Genomic DNA, 16,885 nt, shown 5'->3' with positions numbered 1-16,885 from the left:
GACCATATTAGTTAGGGAGTTGAGACACATACATAACAAACCCGTCACACTGACGGTGGCCTATAGGGCATGAGTGCTGTGCAAGGTGAGCACTCGTCCTAGTTGTTCAGAGGAGGGAGCAGTTGCTGGAGGTGGGTCATCAGGGATGGGGAGGGGGCCTTGAGGGAACAGTAGGACTTAGGTGAGTGGAGAGGAAAGGGAAACAGCTCCAGGGAGGGGAAGCAGCACACACAAAGGCAGAGAGAAGAGGAAGCCACACCAGCAGGCCAGGTCCCCAGCTGGACAGACAACAAAAAGGGAGCGCTTAAGTATATGTACAGCACAATGTTGGGTGTTCTGCCGGGGGTGCGGTGTGACGGGTCACTCAGTCCGTGATGGGTTGTCCAGCGCTGACAGGCGACCCTCACCCTCTCCCTGTCTCTCCAGCCGTGTGCCAGCCGCCCTGCCAGAACAGGGGCTCCTGCAGCCGGCCCCAGCTCTGCGTGTGCCGCTCCGGCTTCCGCGGAGCCCGCTGTGAAGAGGTCATTCCTGAGGAGGAATTCGACCCCCAGAACTCCAGGCCGGCACCCCGACGCTCAGCCGAGGGGTCTCCCAACCTGCGCAGGAGCAGCGCGGCCAGAGAAAGCACCACAGCCAGAGCGCGGCCACCAGCACCACAGCGGCCGCTGGCCAGGTGAGTGCCCTCCTCAGTGGGGCCTCCGGTCTGGGGGCGCAGCCTCTCTGGAGGGGCTTCTCCCTGCGGCCCGTTTGGTGAAGACCCTGGTGGAGAAGGCCAGAGAGTCCTCCTTTCCCCCCTCCTGCTCTCCTCCCCTTCTCCTGACCCCACCAGAGGGGCGGCGAGCAGGGGAGCAGGTACGGGGGGTTGACACAGGCTCGGGCAGGGTGCACAGTGGAGGTGGGAGGGGAAATCTTTACTCTCCAGACCCCGGGAGAGAGCTGAGGAGGGTACATCCTTGGCACCAGGCTCTCTTGTTTCGAATCCTGGTGTTGCCACTTCCTAGGTGGGTGACCTTGGGTGAGTTACTTATCTCTCTGATTCCTCATCAGTAAGTTGGGGAAAATGGTGATAATCATAATCATGGTATTGTAAGGGTTAAGTTAGTTAATATGAGGAAAATGCTTAGAACAGTGCCTGGCACATAGTGAACTCTACAAATGTTTCTCCTCCGCCTCCCCCTTCTCTGCCTGTGGTCCCTGTGATGCAGGAAGGACTCCTCTGCCAGAAAAAGCCCCTTCAGTTCGGTCGCCACCAGTGCTAACCTCTCTCCTCGGAGGGGCAGCTGGAGCATGTAGGGGAAGGGAGAAGATTAAAAAGTGGGAAGGGGTGTGTTCATGGGCAGGATTCCCTGGCCTGCTTGCCAGCCAACCTGGCTAGACATTTCCTAGCTCAGGACAGGAAATCTGAACTTTGTAAACTGGTCCATTTCTGGGGGCTGTGTTTTCCTTTTGGTTTTTCAGGTTAGTTTTTCCATTCGCTTCCTACTTAGGAAGTTCCTTCTGAAATGTTTGAACCTTGTCTTGCTGAACTCGGGGGGAAAAAAGGATTTGCCCTCCCAGAGGAAGCTGGGAGAATCAGGGAGAAGAGGCTGACCTCGAGGCCAGGTCCCCAGTGGGGAAAGCTCAGGAGAGAAAGGAAAGGAGCGGAGCTCAAGGTTGTCCAGCAACTCTGAAGGGGGAGGGGCGATGGGGGCCGGGGCAGACCAGGGTCTTGGTAAGGGGGTTTCCAGGGCCCTGGCCGCCCAAACAAGCAGGTGGTTTCCGGGAGCAGCCAGGAGCAGAAAGAACAGAAAGACGAACTTGGGCCAAGGCCTAGGGAGCCCCAAAGTTAAAACCAGAAGAGCCAAACTCTTTAGCCAAGGCCTTAGGATGCTGGGGCAGAGATGGGGGGGCAGAGCTAAGGGCCAGGTGGACAATGCAGGGGGCAGGGTGAACTGCCTGGAATTGGCTGTGACCAGTTGGGCAGGGCCTGAGCCTTGTTCTCATTGGTCCCGGCTCTGGGTCCAAGGTGGGTGGGCCTGGTGTGAAGGCACTTGGAGGAGCCCCAGAGGTGGCAGCTCCAGGGCCAGCCCCGGGGCAGGGTGGGAGCAGAGTCCTTCCAGCCTGGCTTTCCCCCTGCAAGCGCTTTTTTTGGCTTGTGGGATTCATTCGTTTTATAATGCATTTATCCCCTGTGTGCGTGCACAAGTGAGTGTTGGGGGTGGTTGCTTGGCAGGTCATTCTGTTCCTTGTACCCTTGAGCCAGAACTCTTTTGACATCCCCTGCCCCATCTTCCCAGCCTATCCCGCTTCTATTTTTCAAGGCCCAGTCCTGCTTCCTCCAAAAAGCACCCCCTCCCTCATATCCGCCAGGCTCTGACCCCCTGCAGCGCACACGTGGCACACACATCGCTGAGTCTGCGCCCTGAGTCTGCAATCAGACAGTGTGGCCTGCGCCCTGGAAGGCAGCGCCTCCGTCTCACACTGGATTTCCCCACAGTGCCTCCTGCAGTCCCAGCTTGCAGGAAGTGCTCAATCTGCATTGCTTTCTGTCGCTCGCTCCCAACGGAAGACTTACCTAACCAAGGGCCCATTTGGCCCCGAACCCTCACCCTGCCCTGGAACCAAGGGCACCACCCTCAGTGGTGCTCCGAGTGCGGGAGGACGGGAGGCTCCGTGCTTCCCCAGTGTCACGCTTTTCACTCTGCCTCGGGACAGTCTGTGCATTTGCTCACTGGACCAGGAGCTCCCTGAGAGCAGGGACTACTGTGTCCTCCTCTTTCATGAACGTGTCCCTGGCACCTAATACCACACCTGGTACCCTGTAGGTGCTCAGTCAACACAAGTTGAATGAAGAAATGGACGAGGCTCGATGCTGGGCGGGGAGGAGGCTGGGAGGGAAGGAGGACCAGCTCTGTGAGGCTTCGGTCCCCCGGCGAAGGTCCGCTGTGTGCGAGAGGCAGGGGAGGATGAAGGCCTGGGGTGAGGTCTCCGGCCCCCAGCAGGGCTGTCCTTTTTGAGCTTCACAGACTCCCTGGCCAGGGGCTACTGTGATGTTTTTAATGAGCTGCAGCCTCCAGGCCAGCCCAGTCTCTCTCTCTCTCCATGTCTCTCTCTCTCTCTCTCTGCCTTGGCGCCTCAATGCCATGAAATCTGGGAAAGTCCAAGCGGCCCACTGTTGGCCCAGCTGTGTTTTGCTTTGGGAGGCCAAATCCCACTTGCCTGGTGGTGTCAGACATTTCCTGTGAACTTGGCCAGCTTTCCCAAGCAGCCGCTGGACTCTCTCCTGATGGCAACTTGGACAGGCCCTTGGTGTCCAGATAAGGGAGTGACATAAATGCAGAGGGCATTCTTGGCGGGGACGGGGACGGTGCAAAATGTCCAGGGAGGAGAGACACTGCAGGGACTGGTGATGGCCAGAGGCCATCTTCAGGAGAGCACTAGACAGAGGCCAAGAGACTTGTGTCTCAGAAGGAAGACGAGAGGGAGGGGTCAGGAGAGTCTCGGGCAGCAGGCAGCACGCCCTACAGAGAGCCAGACGTGGATTGATGTTGTCCAGCTGCAGCCTGGACTGGCCGCGGGGGCCTGCAGACTCCCTCCGAGCCCGGGGTTCAGACTTCTTCCCCAGGCTGGGCAGACAGCCTACCCCACCTGTGGAGCAAGAGCGAGGCAGCTGGGGAAGGGCCTGGAGAGATTGCGGGAGGAGGTGGTTACGACAGTCGAGGACCAGCAGGCCTTGGAAAACAATGCTTTACACCCGTGCTTCTCAGACTGAAACTGGCCTGCGAGTCACCTGGGAACGTGTTAACAGGCGGCTTCTGATTTGGCAGGTCTGGGGTGAGCATCTCTAGCATGATCTCCGGTGATGCCGATGCTGCTGGTCCATGGACCACCCCTGGAGGAGTGAGGTTCTGAGCCTGGGCTTCGGATTCAGAGAATCCTGGAGTCCAAGTCTGGATTTACCAGCTGTGTGACATCAGGCAAAATATCCTAACATCTCTGAGTCAATAGTCTCCACCTTGTAGGACTGCAGAGAGGATGAAATGAGACCATTTGAGTAGGACACTTAGTAGGGTGCCTGATTTGGGTTAGTGCTCAATACATGTTAGCCATCAGCAGGCTGGTTCTCTTTGCCATGAGGACTTGTGTGGCAAAAAGCAGACAGAAAACTGGGGTGCCTGTGTGTGTGTGTGTGTGTGTGTGTGTGTGTGTGTGTGTGTGTGTGCAGACCTGCTCTGGGGAGAAGTTAGAGCCCAGGCCCAGTCTCAGGGGTGGTGTGATCCAGCAGTAGCACCAATAGTGGTTTTTGTCTGGCTTGGCTATTCCACCAAGACCATCTCACCAGCCCTATGGGGGAGGGGGGGAGGGAGGTGTCACAACAATTCTCCGAATGGGAGGGACCTCCACTGGGTTTACTCTAGGACTAAGGAGGACCTAGAGGTGGAGCCCTGGGGACATCCTCAGCGGGCTTGATCAGCGCTTGGACAACAAGGGGCCTGGAGGACAGTGTTGCGGTGGACAAGCGGGGCCGGGAGGGAGATGTCTGGGAAGCTGTGGGCCCCATGATCGTGGCTCTTAGCAGGCTGTTCCCTGAGAAGGCAGCTGCCGTCAGCCTTCTTTTTACTGTCCCCGTCAGTTCCCTCTTCTTCTTGATCTCCTCCTCCCTGCACACCCCACAAATTTAGCTGCTTAAAACAATGCACATGTATTATCCCACAGTTCTATAGGTCAAACGTCTGACACGGGGCTCACCAGGCTAAAGTCAAGGTATCAGCAGGGCTGAGTTCCCGGAGGCTCTAGGGAGAATCTGTTTTCTTGCTCATTCAGGTTGTTTGTTGGCAGAATTCACTTCCTTGCAGTTGTAGGACCGAGGGCCTCACTTCCTTGCTGGCTGTCACTTGAGGGCCATCACATCTAGAAGCCACCCACATACCTTGGCTTGTGGCCACCTTCTTCTCTTCAAAGCCAGCAACAGAAGGTGAACTCTTCATGTTTTAACTCTGCCCTCTGCCTCCCTCTTCGGCTGAATCTCTCACTGACTCTTCTGCCTTCTTCCACTTTTAAGGGCCTATATGATTACATGGGCCCCCTGATAACCCAGGACACTCTCCCCTATTTTAAGGTCAGCTAATTAGCAACTGTAATTCCACCTGCAACCTTGATTTGCTTTTGCCATTTATATACATATTCAAAGGCATAATACCGGGGGACAAAGACCACGGGGGTCAGCCACACCCACACACTGCAGCCCACGCCAGCTGGGACCCTCCATCTGCAGTGTAATAGCTTCTCTTATCAAGGGCTTGCCACAAGGGCGGCCCTACATGAATGACCTGGCCCCCAAAACCTTTCTGACATCTCCAACATCAGCTCTCACCACTTGCTCCCCTCATTCACTCTGCTTCTGCCACACTGGCCAACTGGTTTTTCCTCAGATATGCTAGAGATGCTCCCACCTCAGGGCCTTTGTACTTGCTGTCCCCCCTCCCTGGAGCCCTGTGTTCCTTTCCTAGGGCTGCCATAACGAATGACCACAAACAGAACGGCTTAAAACAACAGAAATGTATTCTCTCACAGTTCAGGAGGGCAGAGCCCAAAATTAAAGTGTTGGTAAGATTGTTCCTTCTGGAAGCTCCGAGGGAGAATCTGTCCTATGCCTCTGCCCTAGCATTTGATGGCTCCCTGAAATCCTTGGTGTCCCTTGGCTTGTAGCTGCATCACCCTAATCTCTGCCTCTGTCGTCACATATCGTGTGTGTGTGTGTGTGTTGGGGGGGTATTCTTTCTATAAGGACACCAGTCATTGGGTTTAGGGTCCACCCTAATCCAGTATAATCTCCTCTAACCCTAACTAATTACATCTGCAAAGACCCTATGTCCAAATAAGTTCATATTCATAGGTTGGCAGTTAGGACTTCAAGAAACCTTTTGGGGGGTCAGGGACCCAATTCAACCTACATTAAACCCTCTTCCCAGATACACACATGGCTTGCTTCCCTCCCCCTCCAGGTCTTCGCTTCTCAGTGGGAACCCCACCTATGCTCACCTGATTTTACACCGCACACCTGCAAACACTCCCTACTCCTGTCCAACTATTTTGCTCCATAGCACTAACGTCTTATGAATTTTACTTATGTATTTATTTCTTACCTCAGTAAAACGTCAGGCCCAGGAGGACAGGGCTGTAATCTGTTTTCTTTGCCAATGCATCTCCAGCACCTCGAACACGACAGGCCCAGAGTAGAGTGGAGTCAAGCCGGCTGAGGGCAGCTTGGCCCTCTCCCCGCGGTCTCTCCTTTACTCTCACAAGCCCTGCAGTGGGTTCCCAATGTCCCCACTCTGCTGACAAGGCTCCGAGGTGGGAGTGGCCGGCCTCTCGGGGGGCTTTTGTCAGTAGGGAGAGGGAGGAAGGGCAGGGGCACTAGTGCAGCTTCCGTCGCAGGCCTGGCCTCGGGGGTGGGCGCCGGGCCACTGGGTGCGGGTGGGTGGCGTAGGACTCGCCTCCCCAGCAGGACCCGGCATCGTTCAACCCCACGTCGTCGCCGCTCGGGCCCTCGTGGGCTTCCCAACGTGTGACCTTTAACCTGCTGTGGCGGAGGGTGAGGCCGCAGGTTTCCTGCGGGAGTGCGGCCTCCCCTCACCCCCAGGCCTGGCCAGGCCTCCTGCAGGGGGTGCGGGGACTCTGCCCCAAGGGGTGGTCTCTGCCAGTCTGCACCGGGAGCCGCCGCAGGGGGGACCCAGGCATCCTTCCTGACAGAAGGGCAAGCCATTTGCCCAGGAGATGGATGACCTAGAATCAAATGAGGTACCTGGGGAGAGGGCAGCAGGTGCAAGGAGGCGACCCCGGCGCGTGTGCCGGGGAAGCGCTGGGCTTTGGAGTCAGGCAGCATTTAAACCCTCGTGTCCTCACAAACTAGTCGTGCAAGTCGCTTCGCCTCACTGAAACTCAGGTTCTCTGAAGTGGGAAAGCTGATGCTCATCTCAGAGGGTGGTTGCGAGAATTCCCTGAAATAACGCACAGAGAGAGGTTAGTGGGGTGTCCGAAAAATGTGAAATGTCTTCCCGTACCTGCCTACTCCCCCATGCCTATGACAAATCAGTGAGATGCCCCGTTTGCCAGAAGGGGTTTTCTTCTCCAACCCACCATCTGGGCTTATAGATGGGGAAACTGAGGCAGGATGAAGGTTGGCAGCTAGATGGTGGGCCTGCCCTGGGAACCCAGGAGATCCTGACTCTGGGCCAGTCTGAAGGCTTGCCGGGGTCCTCTGAGCCTTGCTCCAGCTGCGGCCGCCTCCCTCCCACTCCCTTCCTCCGCTCTGGGCTCAGCATGCTGCCACACGCCTTTGCTCGCGCCTTGGGCCACATAACTCCCTGTAGGCCCTCCCTCCTCCTCATTCCAGTCCTTCGGACCCAAGGCTATTCTCCGATATACCTGGGACCTGATGAGAGACCAACTCATGCTAGCAAATCTTGGAAAAGTCCCTTGTCCTCCCTGGGCCTCAGTTTCTATATTTGTAAATCAGAAGCAACAAGTGGATCTTCTCTGAGGTTGAGAATTAATGGTCTCAGACTCTGGCCTCCAGCCTGGCCATTTTCCATCCCCGATGGTGAAATGTGCTTACTCCCTCTTTACCCGCTTCCAAGGTCATTACAAGGACACGTGATGCCTTTCACCAGGGCAGACCTTAGCTCTCCCTGACTGTAAGACTCAAGTCCCTTGGCAAGGCTGCAATGGGGTTAATCAGCCTACATCTTACATCCTGCGTCACCCCCTTCCTCAGGGCCACCAAGTGGTGCCTCTATGCTGGGTTGACTCAACCCTACAATCCTGACTGAGTCAAGATTTCAGGACCTCCGGGGGTTGAACGCCTTCCTTCATTTTCTTTTCTTTCTTTTTTCAATCTTATATTTTTCTGATTTGTTTTTATAACTCTGAGCCCCAAGCTTGCCCCCTGGGGTTTTTCTGGAATTCCCCAACCCTCAGGATCTTCACTATACTATTCTGAAAAGATTTAGAATCAGGATACCCAATTTGGTTTCCAAGCTAGGCCACTAACTAGCCTCGTGACCTTGGGCAAGCCACTTGACTTCACTAAGCCTTAATGTCTCTATTTGTAGAAAGGGAAGGATCATTCTTTCCTCTCTGGGAGGTTTCACCCACTAAAACAATGTGGGTGAAAGATTGCTTTGTGAACTGTAATGTGCCTTGCAAATGCTTGTTATTGCTGTTATTTTGCAGTCCTGACAGGGGGCTGGGATACTTACTTATGCCTTCTGTACATGCCTGGGTCACTTTCAGGAGCAGCTCCTCACTGAGGCCTTCCCTGACCACCTTTGTCAGGTTTTAACCTTAGAATTAGCCTAAGCCACTGGACACAACACTAGGGGATGTGCTTCACATCATAGTCTCTGGGACGGGTACACCACAGTTGTGCAGTGCACAACCCGTGCCACTGTATGTGGTGACCCTGAAACTGGCTCTTTCCCAGGAGGGAGATGTCTCCTATTTTCCTATTATTTAATATTATAAACCACCAACTTGAGGGTGCCCTCATCTGGTTCACTTTTTAATCTCCACAGTGCTTTCTATTTTCTGCTTCCTAACATAACATATAATTTAATTATTACGTTTATTGTGTATTGTCTGTTTTTCCCCAAGTACACTGTGAGCTGATTTGTTCACTGACATATCCTTAGCTCCTAGAATAGTACTCAATAAATCATGGTAAGCACTCAATAAATAAATAAACAACTATCTACTGAATGAGCATCCCTGTCACCATGTATCCTCTGTTGCTGCCTGGAGCAAAGAAAGCTGGTCTCAGGTCCCTTCCCTTCTGAGCTGACACTCAGCCCATCCCCTGGCATGTTGTTGATCAGGAAGGGGCTGTCCCAATCCTCCCAACAGGTGGGTACCTGCTTACCCTGTGCCCCTTGGTCTCGGGGGTCTGGAGCCAGGCAGGCAGAGAGCAATGCTTCTCTCCTAAGGGTGACTGGAGCACAGCCAGAGCAGGGCTTAGCAGACCCTTAGGAGTTCCAGGAGTCTGTCAGGGGATGCGACAGCTGTAAAGGGGTCTCCTCCCAGTTTCTTCTATCTCTTGGGCCTTAGAAGAGTCCCATGCCTGCTCTTCCCTGGGGCTGCGGGTTTGGAAGAGGGAGGGCTCAAAGGGGAGTAGTCAGAGGGAGTAGTCAGAGGCTCACTCATGGGCCTCCAGCCAGAACAAATGGAAAGGGTTTTGTTTTCCCAAGTCTGAAGTCACAGAAGCCCTGCTGCTGCTTTCTGAAGACAGTAGAAGAGAACTGTGTCTCAGCTGAGAGCTTCCTTCACCCCCATGTCCCCCTCCCTGCTGTTTGCAGAGGGCTCTGGAAACACGGCCACTTTAAGGTTTGTGTAGGGTTCCTTGGCACTTAACCCCTGCCAGCCCCACCCATCCCTGCCCAGCAGAGACTGCTTGGAGTAACGGGGTGGGTCTGAAGCACTCCATTTCCACCGAGGAAGAGAAGGAGGCAGGCTGTGTGTGCTGGACCTTTCGGTCCCCGGACACACACCAAGAGATGTCTGTCACATTCATAGTCTCTATGACAGGTACTCCAAGAATTGTGCAGTGCACAGCCTGTGCAGCTTTATGTGGTGACCCTGGACCTGGCTTCTTCCCAAGAGGGAAATGTCTCCCATTTCCCCCGCAAAGCATGTTGCTTCAAGGCAGTCCTCTCCAGCTGGGTTTGGCTGCTGAGGCCCCTCCTAGGTTTCTCCGAAAGGGACGTGAACCTCTGGACTTTGTAGAGTATTAACATGCACCTCTCCAACCCACACAAATACCTGAGGCCCACGGAGCTCAGGGCCACAGCTGGCCTTAGGGTACTTGTGTGTGAAAACAAAAAGACACAGGTTCTGGGTGAACGCAGTCTTGCAATGCTTTCGCTTTTGCTCTAGGCCCTCTAGGCCGAGAGAGCCTGACAGAGGCCGTGAGGAGGGAGGGGCCGGTGTGCCTTCTCTCCAAGCAGCGGAGCCTGCAAGCCTCTTCCTTCCACCATGCTTGGCCCAGGGCAGACACTTCTGGGTCGATGAAGAGGCCAAGCTCAGGCCTCTTCATGCTCAAGGGAGAAGGGGGCCCAGGGCCTTCTAACACCTCTCCGCTCCCCACGCAGGGCAAGTGGGCAGATTCCAGGGAAATGGTGTCTGCTTCCTACATACTTCTCTTCTCTTCTTCCCTCTCGTATTGAAGCTTGAAAGTGGACATCTGGCCTGAGGTGGCCCCGAAATCTCTGATGAAGACTGCCTGACTCCCTTTTCTAGGATCATCCCAGAGCTGAGGGTTCTCAGGACCCTCCCTAGGTTGGGTTCCAGAGAGGGCCTCCCTCCCAGCCCAGGCCTGGCCCCAGCCCTCTACAGATGTCTGAGATGAGAGCTGTTCACCTCCTATTTGCCCAGCCGGCAGCCAAGTGATGGAGAAGCCAGGAGCAGCTTCGTCTTCTAATTCTCCTTTCTCATCATCACCACCAACAGGATTTATTGGCTCCAGGCCTCGTGTAGGTGCTCTGCCCTCCTGGTTCACCCCACACCAAAGTCACCAGCTCAGTTACACGAGGCAAGTGGATGTTGCACAAATGCCTCTGGCCAGTTGTGTTGAGTCCAACGAGGGGAGGACAGATGGAGTGGGATGTGGGATGTTCCTGCCACTGGGAGGGGGCAAGCTCCCAGGTGCGGAGGGCAGAGGGACTCCCCATTCTCCCCACAGCCCTGATCTTAGCCTCCCCCGGTGGTTACAGTGAGGAATGTTTGGGTTATGATGGGTGGGATGAAGGTTGTGGTCGAGGTGACTTTCTAGTTCACAATAGGGTGGTGGTTCGGTTAGACTGGAGTGTAACTTTAGTGTGGTATTAGAACGAGGGTTCAACCTTAGAACTGTGGTTAGGGCGGGGCTAGTGTTACGCTGGAGTAGAATTTAGGACTGTGGGATTTCTGAGTGTGGTATAGTTGTTATTTTAACCTACCATTGATGGAGCTTTATTGAGTCAGCCGGCCCTACTGTGCAAAGCACTTTACAGGCACCACCCCACTTGATACTGGGGACCATACGGCATAGTGGTCATGAGTCAGACCTCAGCTTCATCTGATTCTGTTGCTCCCCAGCCGCTTGACGTTGTGTGAATCTCTTCACTTCCATGAGTCAAAGTGGATAAAGCGCTGAGTCACATAGCTAAGGGCTCAACACTTGATAGCTGAGACTCTTTCCTTTCTGTATCAGTCAGGGTTCCAGCAGGAAACAGATGGTACACTCAGTGAGGACAATTTGATAAAGGGTCTATTTGCAAAGGTGTGGACAGGGTCAAAGGAAACAACAAGGGAAGCAGAGTATAGGGAAGTCCTTAGCCCTGCAGGTCTAAGAGACAAGGGGTCAGCGGTTACTGGAACCCAGAGTAGCTCCAGACACCGGAGAGGACCACAACAGGGCTGTGACCTCTGGCAGAGGAATAGAGCCACCACTACCCACAGTGGCCCATCAGGAGGGAACTGGAGGATCAATACCTCTACTCCGTCTGCTGCCCTCTGCCCTCTTGCTGGGGTCCCCTGTGGGCTGAACAGGACTGGAAGACAGAGGGCGAAGGAGCCTCCTAAGGCCCAGAATGGGGCAGAGAAAGGTCCACAGAGGCAAGTGGAAGATCTCCAGCACCTTAACCAATCTTCACAAGGATCCTATGAGGAGGATACTCCACCAGGAGGAAACTGACAGGAAGGGCCATTCTAGCCCAGCTCCACTCAAAACTCTGGAACCCGTGCTCGTAGCCATTTTGCTAAGTAGCCCCGAGAGCATGTGAGCTCAGGCCAGTGCAGAGCAGCAAGCTTGGCGTGGGAGCTGCTGAGGACTGGGTCAGGCAATGCATCTTGTGTCTTTTCTGGAAACTCTAGAAAGCTGGCGAGAGCCTGGAGGAGTTGTTGGGGCATTAAAACACTAATGTATACAGTTTCCAGCATCCGACAAAAAAAAGTAGTAACAATGAACATTTTGAGCTTGTGGCTGTACTGACCTAAGTCCTCTAGGATTTTTGTTTGAAAGGAAAGGTTAGGGAGAGATGAAGCCAGAAGGTAACAGAAAGACAGTCAATGCTCTTTTTCAGATGCCCCAGGGGGATGCCCATCCCATCCGGTTGCTTTGTACGGAACTGTGACTGCTCAGTGAATGTAGCCCTCTGGGGTGGGGGGTGTGTGTGTGTGTGTGTGTGTGTGTGTGTGTGTGTGTGTGTGTGGAGAGAGAGAGAGAGAGAGAGAGAGTGGAAAGCTGTGCAGAGAGAACATGCCTCAAAAATCATAATGGAGATTTTTCAGGCCCTGTGAATTCTCCTTTTGAGCTCAAGGTTTTCAAATATGTATCAGGTTTCACCCCTTGTCTGGGATGCAGAGGAAGTGTCTGATTTATGGGTCCGGTAGTTTTTCCAGTTATGCAATCTGTAAATCTGCCATCAGTTAATTAATTTGCCACTGTCAGAAAAGGCACTGTAAGCTTCCCAGGTGAAAATCACTTTACCAAAGTAAAGTGCTATTATGATAGTATTAATAAAAAAGGGACTGTGAAATGTGTACTTGTTTCCACTTGTGGAATTAACTGAATCAATGTCTCAGCATTCCTCCTCCGATCACTGGCATGCACACATGTGCACACACACACCCCACCTCTGGAAAGGGGCTAAGGAGGAAGATTTAAGCCTTGCAGTGTAATTTCCCAGAAAAGGATTAGAAAGGGAAAATGGGTGAAATGCAAAGTTATCTGATGACCGAGGTTGTAAGATTGGCGGCTTAGGACCCAGAGGGGTGTGTCTGCGCGTCTATTTGTCTGTCTGTCTGCAGATGACATAGTGAAGATTGCTAAATGATTTCCAATAACAAGATATGAAAACACATAGTTCCTTTGTTAGCCACATAGCTGTGGTTTTGTGTCCGTGATTCAATGTGGAAGTGAGTAGCTGCGACAGGCATTTTGTGGGGGTTTTTTTCCTTCTTTTTTCTCCTAAAAAAATATTTGTGAAAGGTCTAAAATTCAAGGAAGTCCACTGCTTTTTGAAAAGAAAAGAAATCCCCATTCCTTGCAAAATAAAGATCGCAAATCAAAACCTCTGGAGATACCATATTTCTGCTTCCAGCCAGTCGCCCACGCTCGATTTCCTTCCGGAGCCTGGGCTCCTCACTGCTACCTACCGTGTCCACCCCAGGGTGCACCCAGCCAGCGGGGGGGCGGGGGGGGCGGGGGGGTTGCATCAGAGGCCTCTGGAGGGAATCTGGTACTCCAAGGGGCGGGGGTATCCTCTTGAGACCCCAGCCAAGCCACACCCTTGAGGAACAAACTGATTCCACATTTCTTTCTTTTTTTTGGAGGTTCTTGGGTCAAGGTCAGAACCCCTACAGCAGGCAATAGTGTGTGAGGGAGCAACTGTGGCATAATTGATGTCTTATTGTTAGATAAGTCTGGGTTTGAATCTCAGCTCTGCCATTTAATAGTTATGCTGCCCAGAGCAAGTGATTTAACCTCACGAGCCTCAGTTTTCTCATCTGTAAGATGGGGATGCCTGCCACTAACAGAATTGTCGGGAGGATTTACTAACATATGTAAATGCATATACACACCTTTTAGGTGTCCTATGAATGGCACCAACTCTTATTTGCCCCTAGACTCTGGGGTTACCTGAGCCCTTTGTTTATAGCAACAGCGATAACTGGAAACTCTGAGAGTTTCCCCAGACCACTTGAAGGTGTTTCTGGCTCTGGTGAGGTTTCCTGTCTTAGCCAAGGGTGAGCAGCATGTTGGGGAATGTCATCCACCAGAGGTACAGAGCTCAGGCCTTGAGACCCCATCCCAGCACCTCTCTGCCCGGTGGTGATAGTGGGCAAGTAAACAGCTTCTCTGTGCCTCAGTTTTCTCTTCTGTAAAATGGGGAATGATAGTTTTTATAGCATAGGTTTGCACTAATCAAGTAAAGCGTAAAAAGTCACACTCTCAAGCGTAAAGAGCCTAGTAAAATTTTAAAATGAAGTGCCTGTAGCAGGTATATAGCACATAACTGGAGCGTGATGTCTGGAAACACTACCTTGGGTCCCTGGGGATTAGGCACAAGGGCCACCTGACCATGGCCTGGACGTGAGGCCTGCCTGGCCGGCGAGGAGGAGAGAGGGAGCAGAGCTCTGCGAAGGCTTCCCCCTGCCTCTCCAGGACCCAGATTCTCAGGGGAGACTGAGCCACTTGGGAGGCGCCAAGGTGTGTTCACCTGTAACGAGCTGGGCCTGCAGTCACGGGAAGGCCAGGAGCAGGGCTGGAGTTCAAGGAACGCCCTCCTGCCTTGGTGCTCTCTACCTGTCCCCTCCTACCTCTCTGACATCTCCACAGCCTCTTCCTTGGTCTGCCCCTCAAACGTTGTTGCTCCCCAGACCCCCTCCTCTGCCCTTATTTATTCTCTCTTTACGCCTGTATTTCTCAAAGTGTTTCGGTGTCAGAGCATCTGGCAGTCATAAGGAATACCATGAACTATCAATGTAATTAATTCCATGATTAGAGCTGGGAACAGTTTTACTAGCAGAAACTATGATGATCGTCTGTGTGTGCAAAATAAAAACCCGCTATAGGCACACGCACGTAGCCGTGTAGAGAGCAAGCTGTCAAGTGAAGTGTGATGGGCTGTTGCCACGTTTTCCCGTCAGTATTCCTTTTTGGCTTGTCATTTGCTTTATCGCACGCTAGCAGGCAAGCGGCACCAAAGGTTGGAGACAAATTTATGGGAGCAAAGCCTTACACGGAGACCAGTCTGTTCGTTAACACATTTCCCTCTTTGAAACTGGCAAGTGTCCAGAGCAGAGTCCAGCAGTGGAACTCTGAGTCGTGGTTTGTTATGAATACTCTCCCCGAGTAATATCATCCCTGCAGCCCCACCTCTCCACCAGGACTCCCTTGACTGTGTCTGCAGTCCCAGCCTCTCTCCTGAGTGCTACCTCCGGGTATTTCTATCTGGAGATCCATCCTGAGGCACCAGCCCTCACTATGTCCCAAACTGAGTCACTTCTTGGATCACTCCTTGAGATCTTGGCTCTTGGAATGCCCTCCACCCATTTGTCTAAGCCACAGCTGGGAACTCTCTATGTATTAAATATCCCTTGAATCCCTATCCTCTTCTTGGTCCCATCCTTGGTCCCTGCTAGCCTAGAGCACAGCCAAAGCCTTCCAGCTGGCCTCCAGCCCTCCCCTCTCTGGTCTATCCACCACCAGGTAATCTTTCATCAAAGTAATAAACATTTGAAAAGGCCCATCCCATCATGTCCTAGACCTGCTTGAAGACCACCAGCATCTCAACGTTGGCTAATGTATGGCTCTCCTTGTACCTCCACACATGTGCTGGGATGCTGGTTCCTTTGCTCAGTCTCCACTGGAGCAGAGAGGGTAAGAGAGTCTTTGCCACCCTTGGACCTGGATGCCTGGCACGTGGCAGGCATTCAGTAAGTGCTTCTTGAATGCGTGAAAGAGGGTGGGCTGCTCCAAAATCTCTAGGGACTCCCTTTTACCCATTCAGTACAGCCCAGACACCTCCCTGATATTTCAAGTCCTCCACGATATGGACCAGAACCTATTCTTCTTTAATGTCTCACAGCCTCAGTGAAATGGCGATAGAGAAATGACAAACGGTGGGGTGGCTTGAGGATGAACTTACTTGGTTTGGTAACCTGGCTTCTGCACTTAGGAGTTCTGCGACCTTCAGCAAGGTATAGAACCTCCCTACCCTCTGTTTTCTTGACTGTAAAATGGGGGATAATGTATATCTAACTCTTAGGGTTATGGAGAGGCTTTCATGAGATAATGCATGTGACACGCGTTGTTGGCATGCAGCCTGGCACAGTACAAGCATTCATTGAATTGTAGCACCAGTTTCTTCCCCATCCATCCACTTCCCACTCCCCCCCCAACACACACACACACACACACACACACACAGGAAACCACTTATTAATTCTCAGGGTATCCTTCCAAGGTTGCTTTATGAATATGCAAATAAATTCATGCTTATTTTCTCTATTTTTACACAAAAGTTTACATGCCCCACATCAGGAATCAGCAAACTTCTTCCATAAAAAGCCAGATAGTAAATATTTTAGGCTTTGTACAACATATGGTGTCTGCAGCTACTCAGCTCTGCCACTGTAGAGCAAAAGCAGTTTTAGACAATGAGTGTGACTGTGTTCCAGTTAAACTGTATTTATGGAAACAAATTTGAATTTCATATTGCTTTCTCATGTCATGAAATATTATTCTTCGTTTGATTTTTTCCAACCATTAAAAAATATAAAAAACCATTGTTAGGTCAGTCTGTACAAAAACAGTCAGTGGGCCAGATTTGGGCTGTTTTTTCACTTTTCTATATATCTTGGAGAGCTTTTCCTGTGGATGTAAAAGAGCTGAATCTTTCTGTTTTGAGGGCATAGGACTCCATCCCGTGGATGTCTCTTAGTTTGTTTAACCAGTCCCCTACTAAGAGACACTTAAATTGTTTCTATTCTTTTCTTTTCTTTTTTTCTTTTTTAAGACTTGAATATGCCATATGCTGGCAATTATTTACATAGCATTTACATTGTATTAGATGTTGTAAGTAATCTAGAGATGATTTTTAAAGTGCACAGGAGGATGTGCATAGTTTATTTACTTATTTATTTATTTTTTGGCTGTGTTGGGTCTTCGTTTCTGTGCGAGGGCTTTCTCTAGTTGTGGCGAGCGGGGGGGCCCCTCTTCATCGCGGTGCGCGGGCCTCTCACTGTCGCGGCTTCTCTTGTTGCGGAGCACAAGCTCCAGACGCGCAGGCTCAGTAGTTGTGGCTCACGGGCCCAGTTGCTCCGCAGCATGTGGGATCTTCCCAGACCAGGGCTCGAACCCGTGTCC

General features: G+C 52.3%; 1 protein-coding gene across 10 annotated transcripts in view; it reads left to right on the top strand.

Annotated features, from left to right (window-relative positions):
• LTBP2 (latent transforming growth factor beta binding protein 2) overlaps nt 1–16,885 on the top strand; it is a 94,617-nt gene that overhangs the window by 20,325 nt on the left and 57,407 nt on the right. For all 10 annotated transcript variants that reach the window (XM_057542654.1, XM_057542653.1, XM_057542652.1 and 7 more), the window contains exon 3: nt 427–673. In XM_057542654.1, the coding sequence (XP_057398637.1) occupies nt 427–673 (247 nt within the window). The remainder of the gene's footprint in view (nt 1–426; nt 674–16,885) is intronic.

Source organism: Balaenoptera acutorostrata, chromosome 3, assembly GCF_949987535.1.
Source record: "Balaenoptera acutorostrata chromosome 3, mBalAcu1.1, whole genome shotgun sequence".
NCBI lineage: Eukaryota > Metazoa > Chordata > Mammalia > Artiodactyla > Balaenopteridae > Balaenoptera > Balaenoptera acutorostrata.
This window is presented reverse-complemented; position numbering and strand designations above follow the sequence as displayed.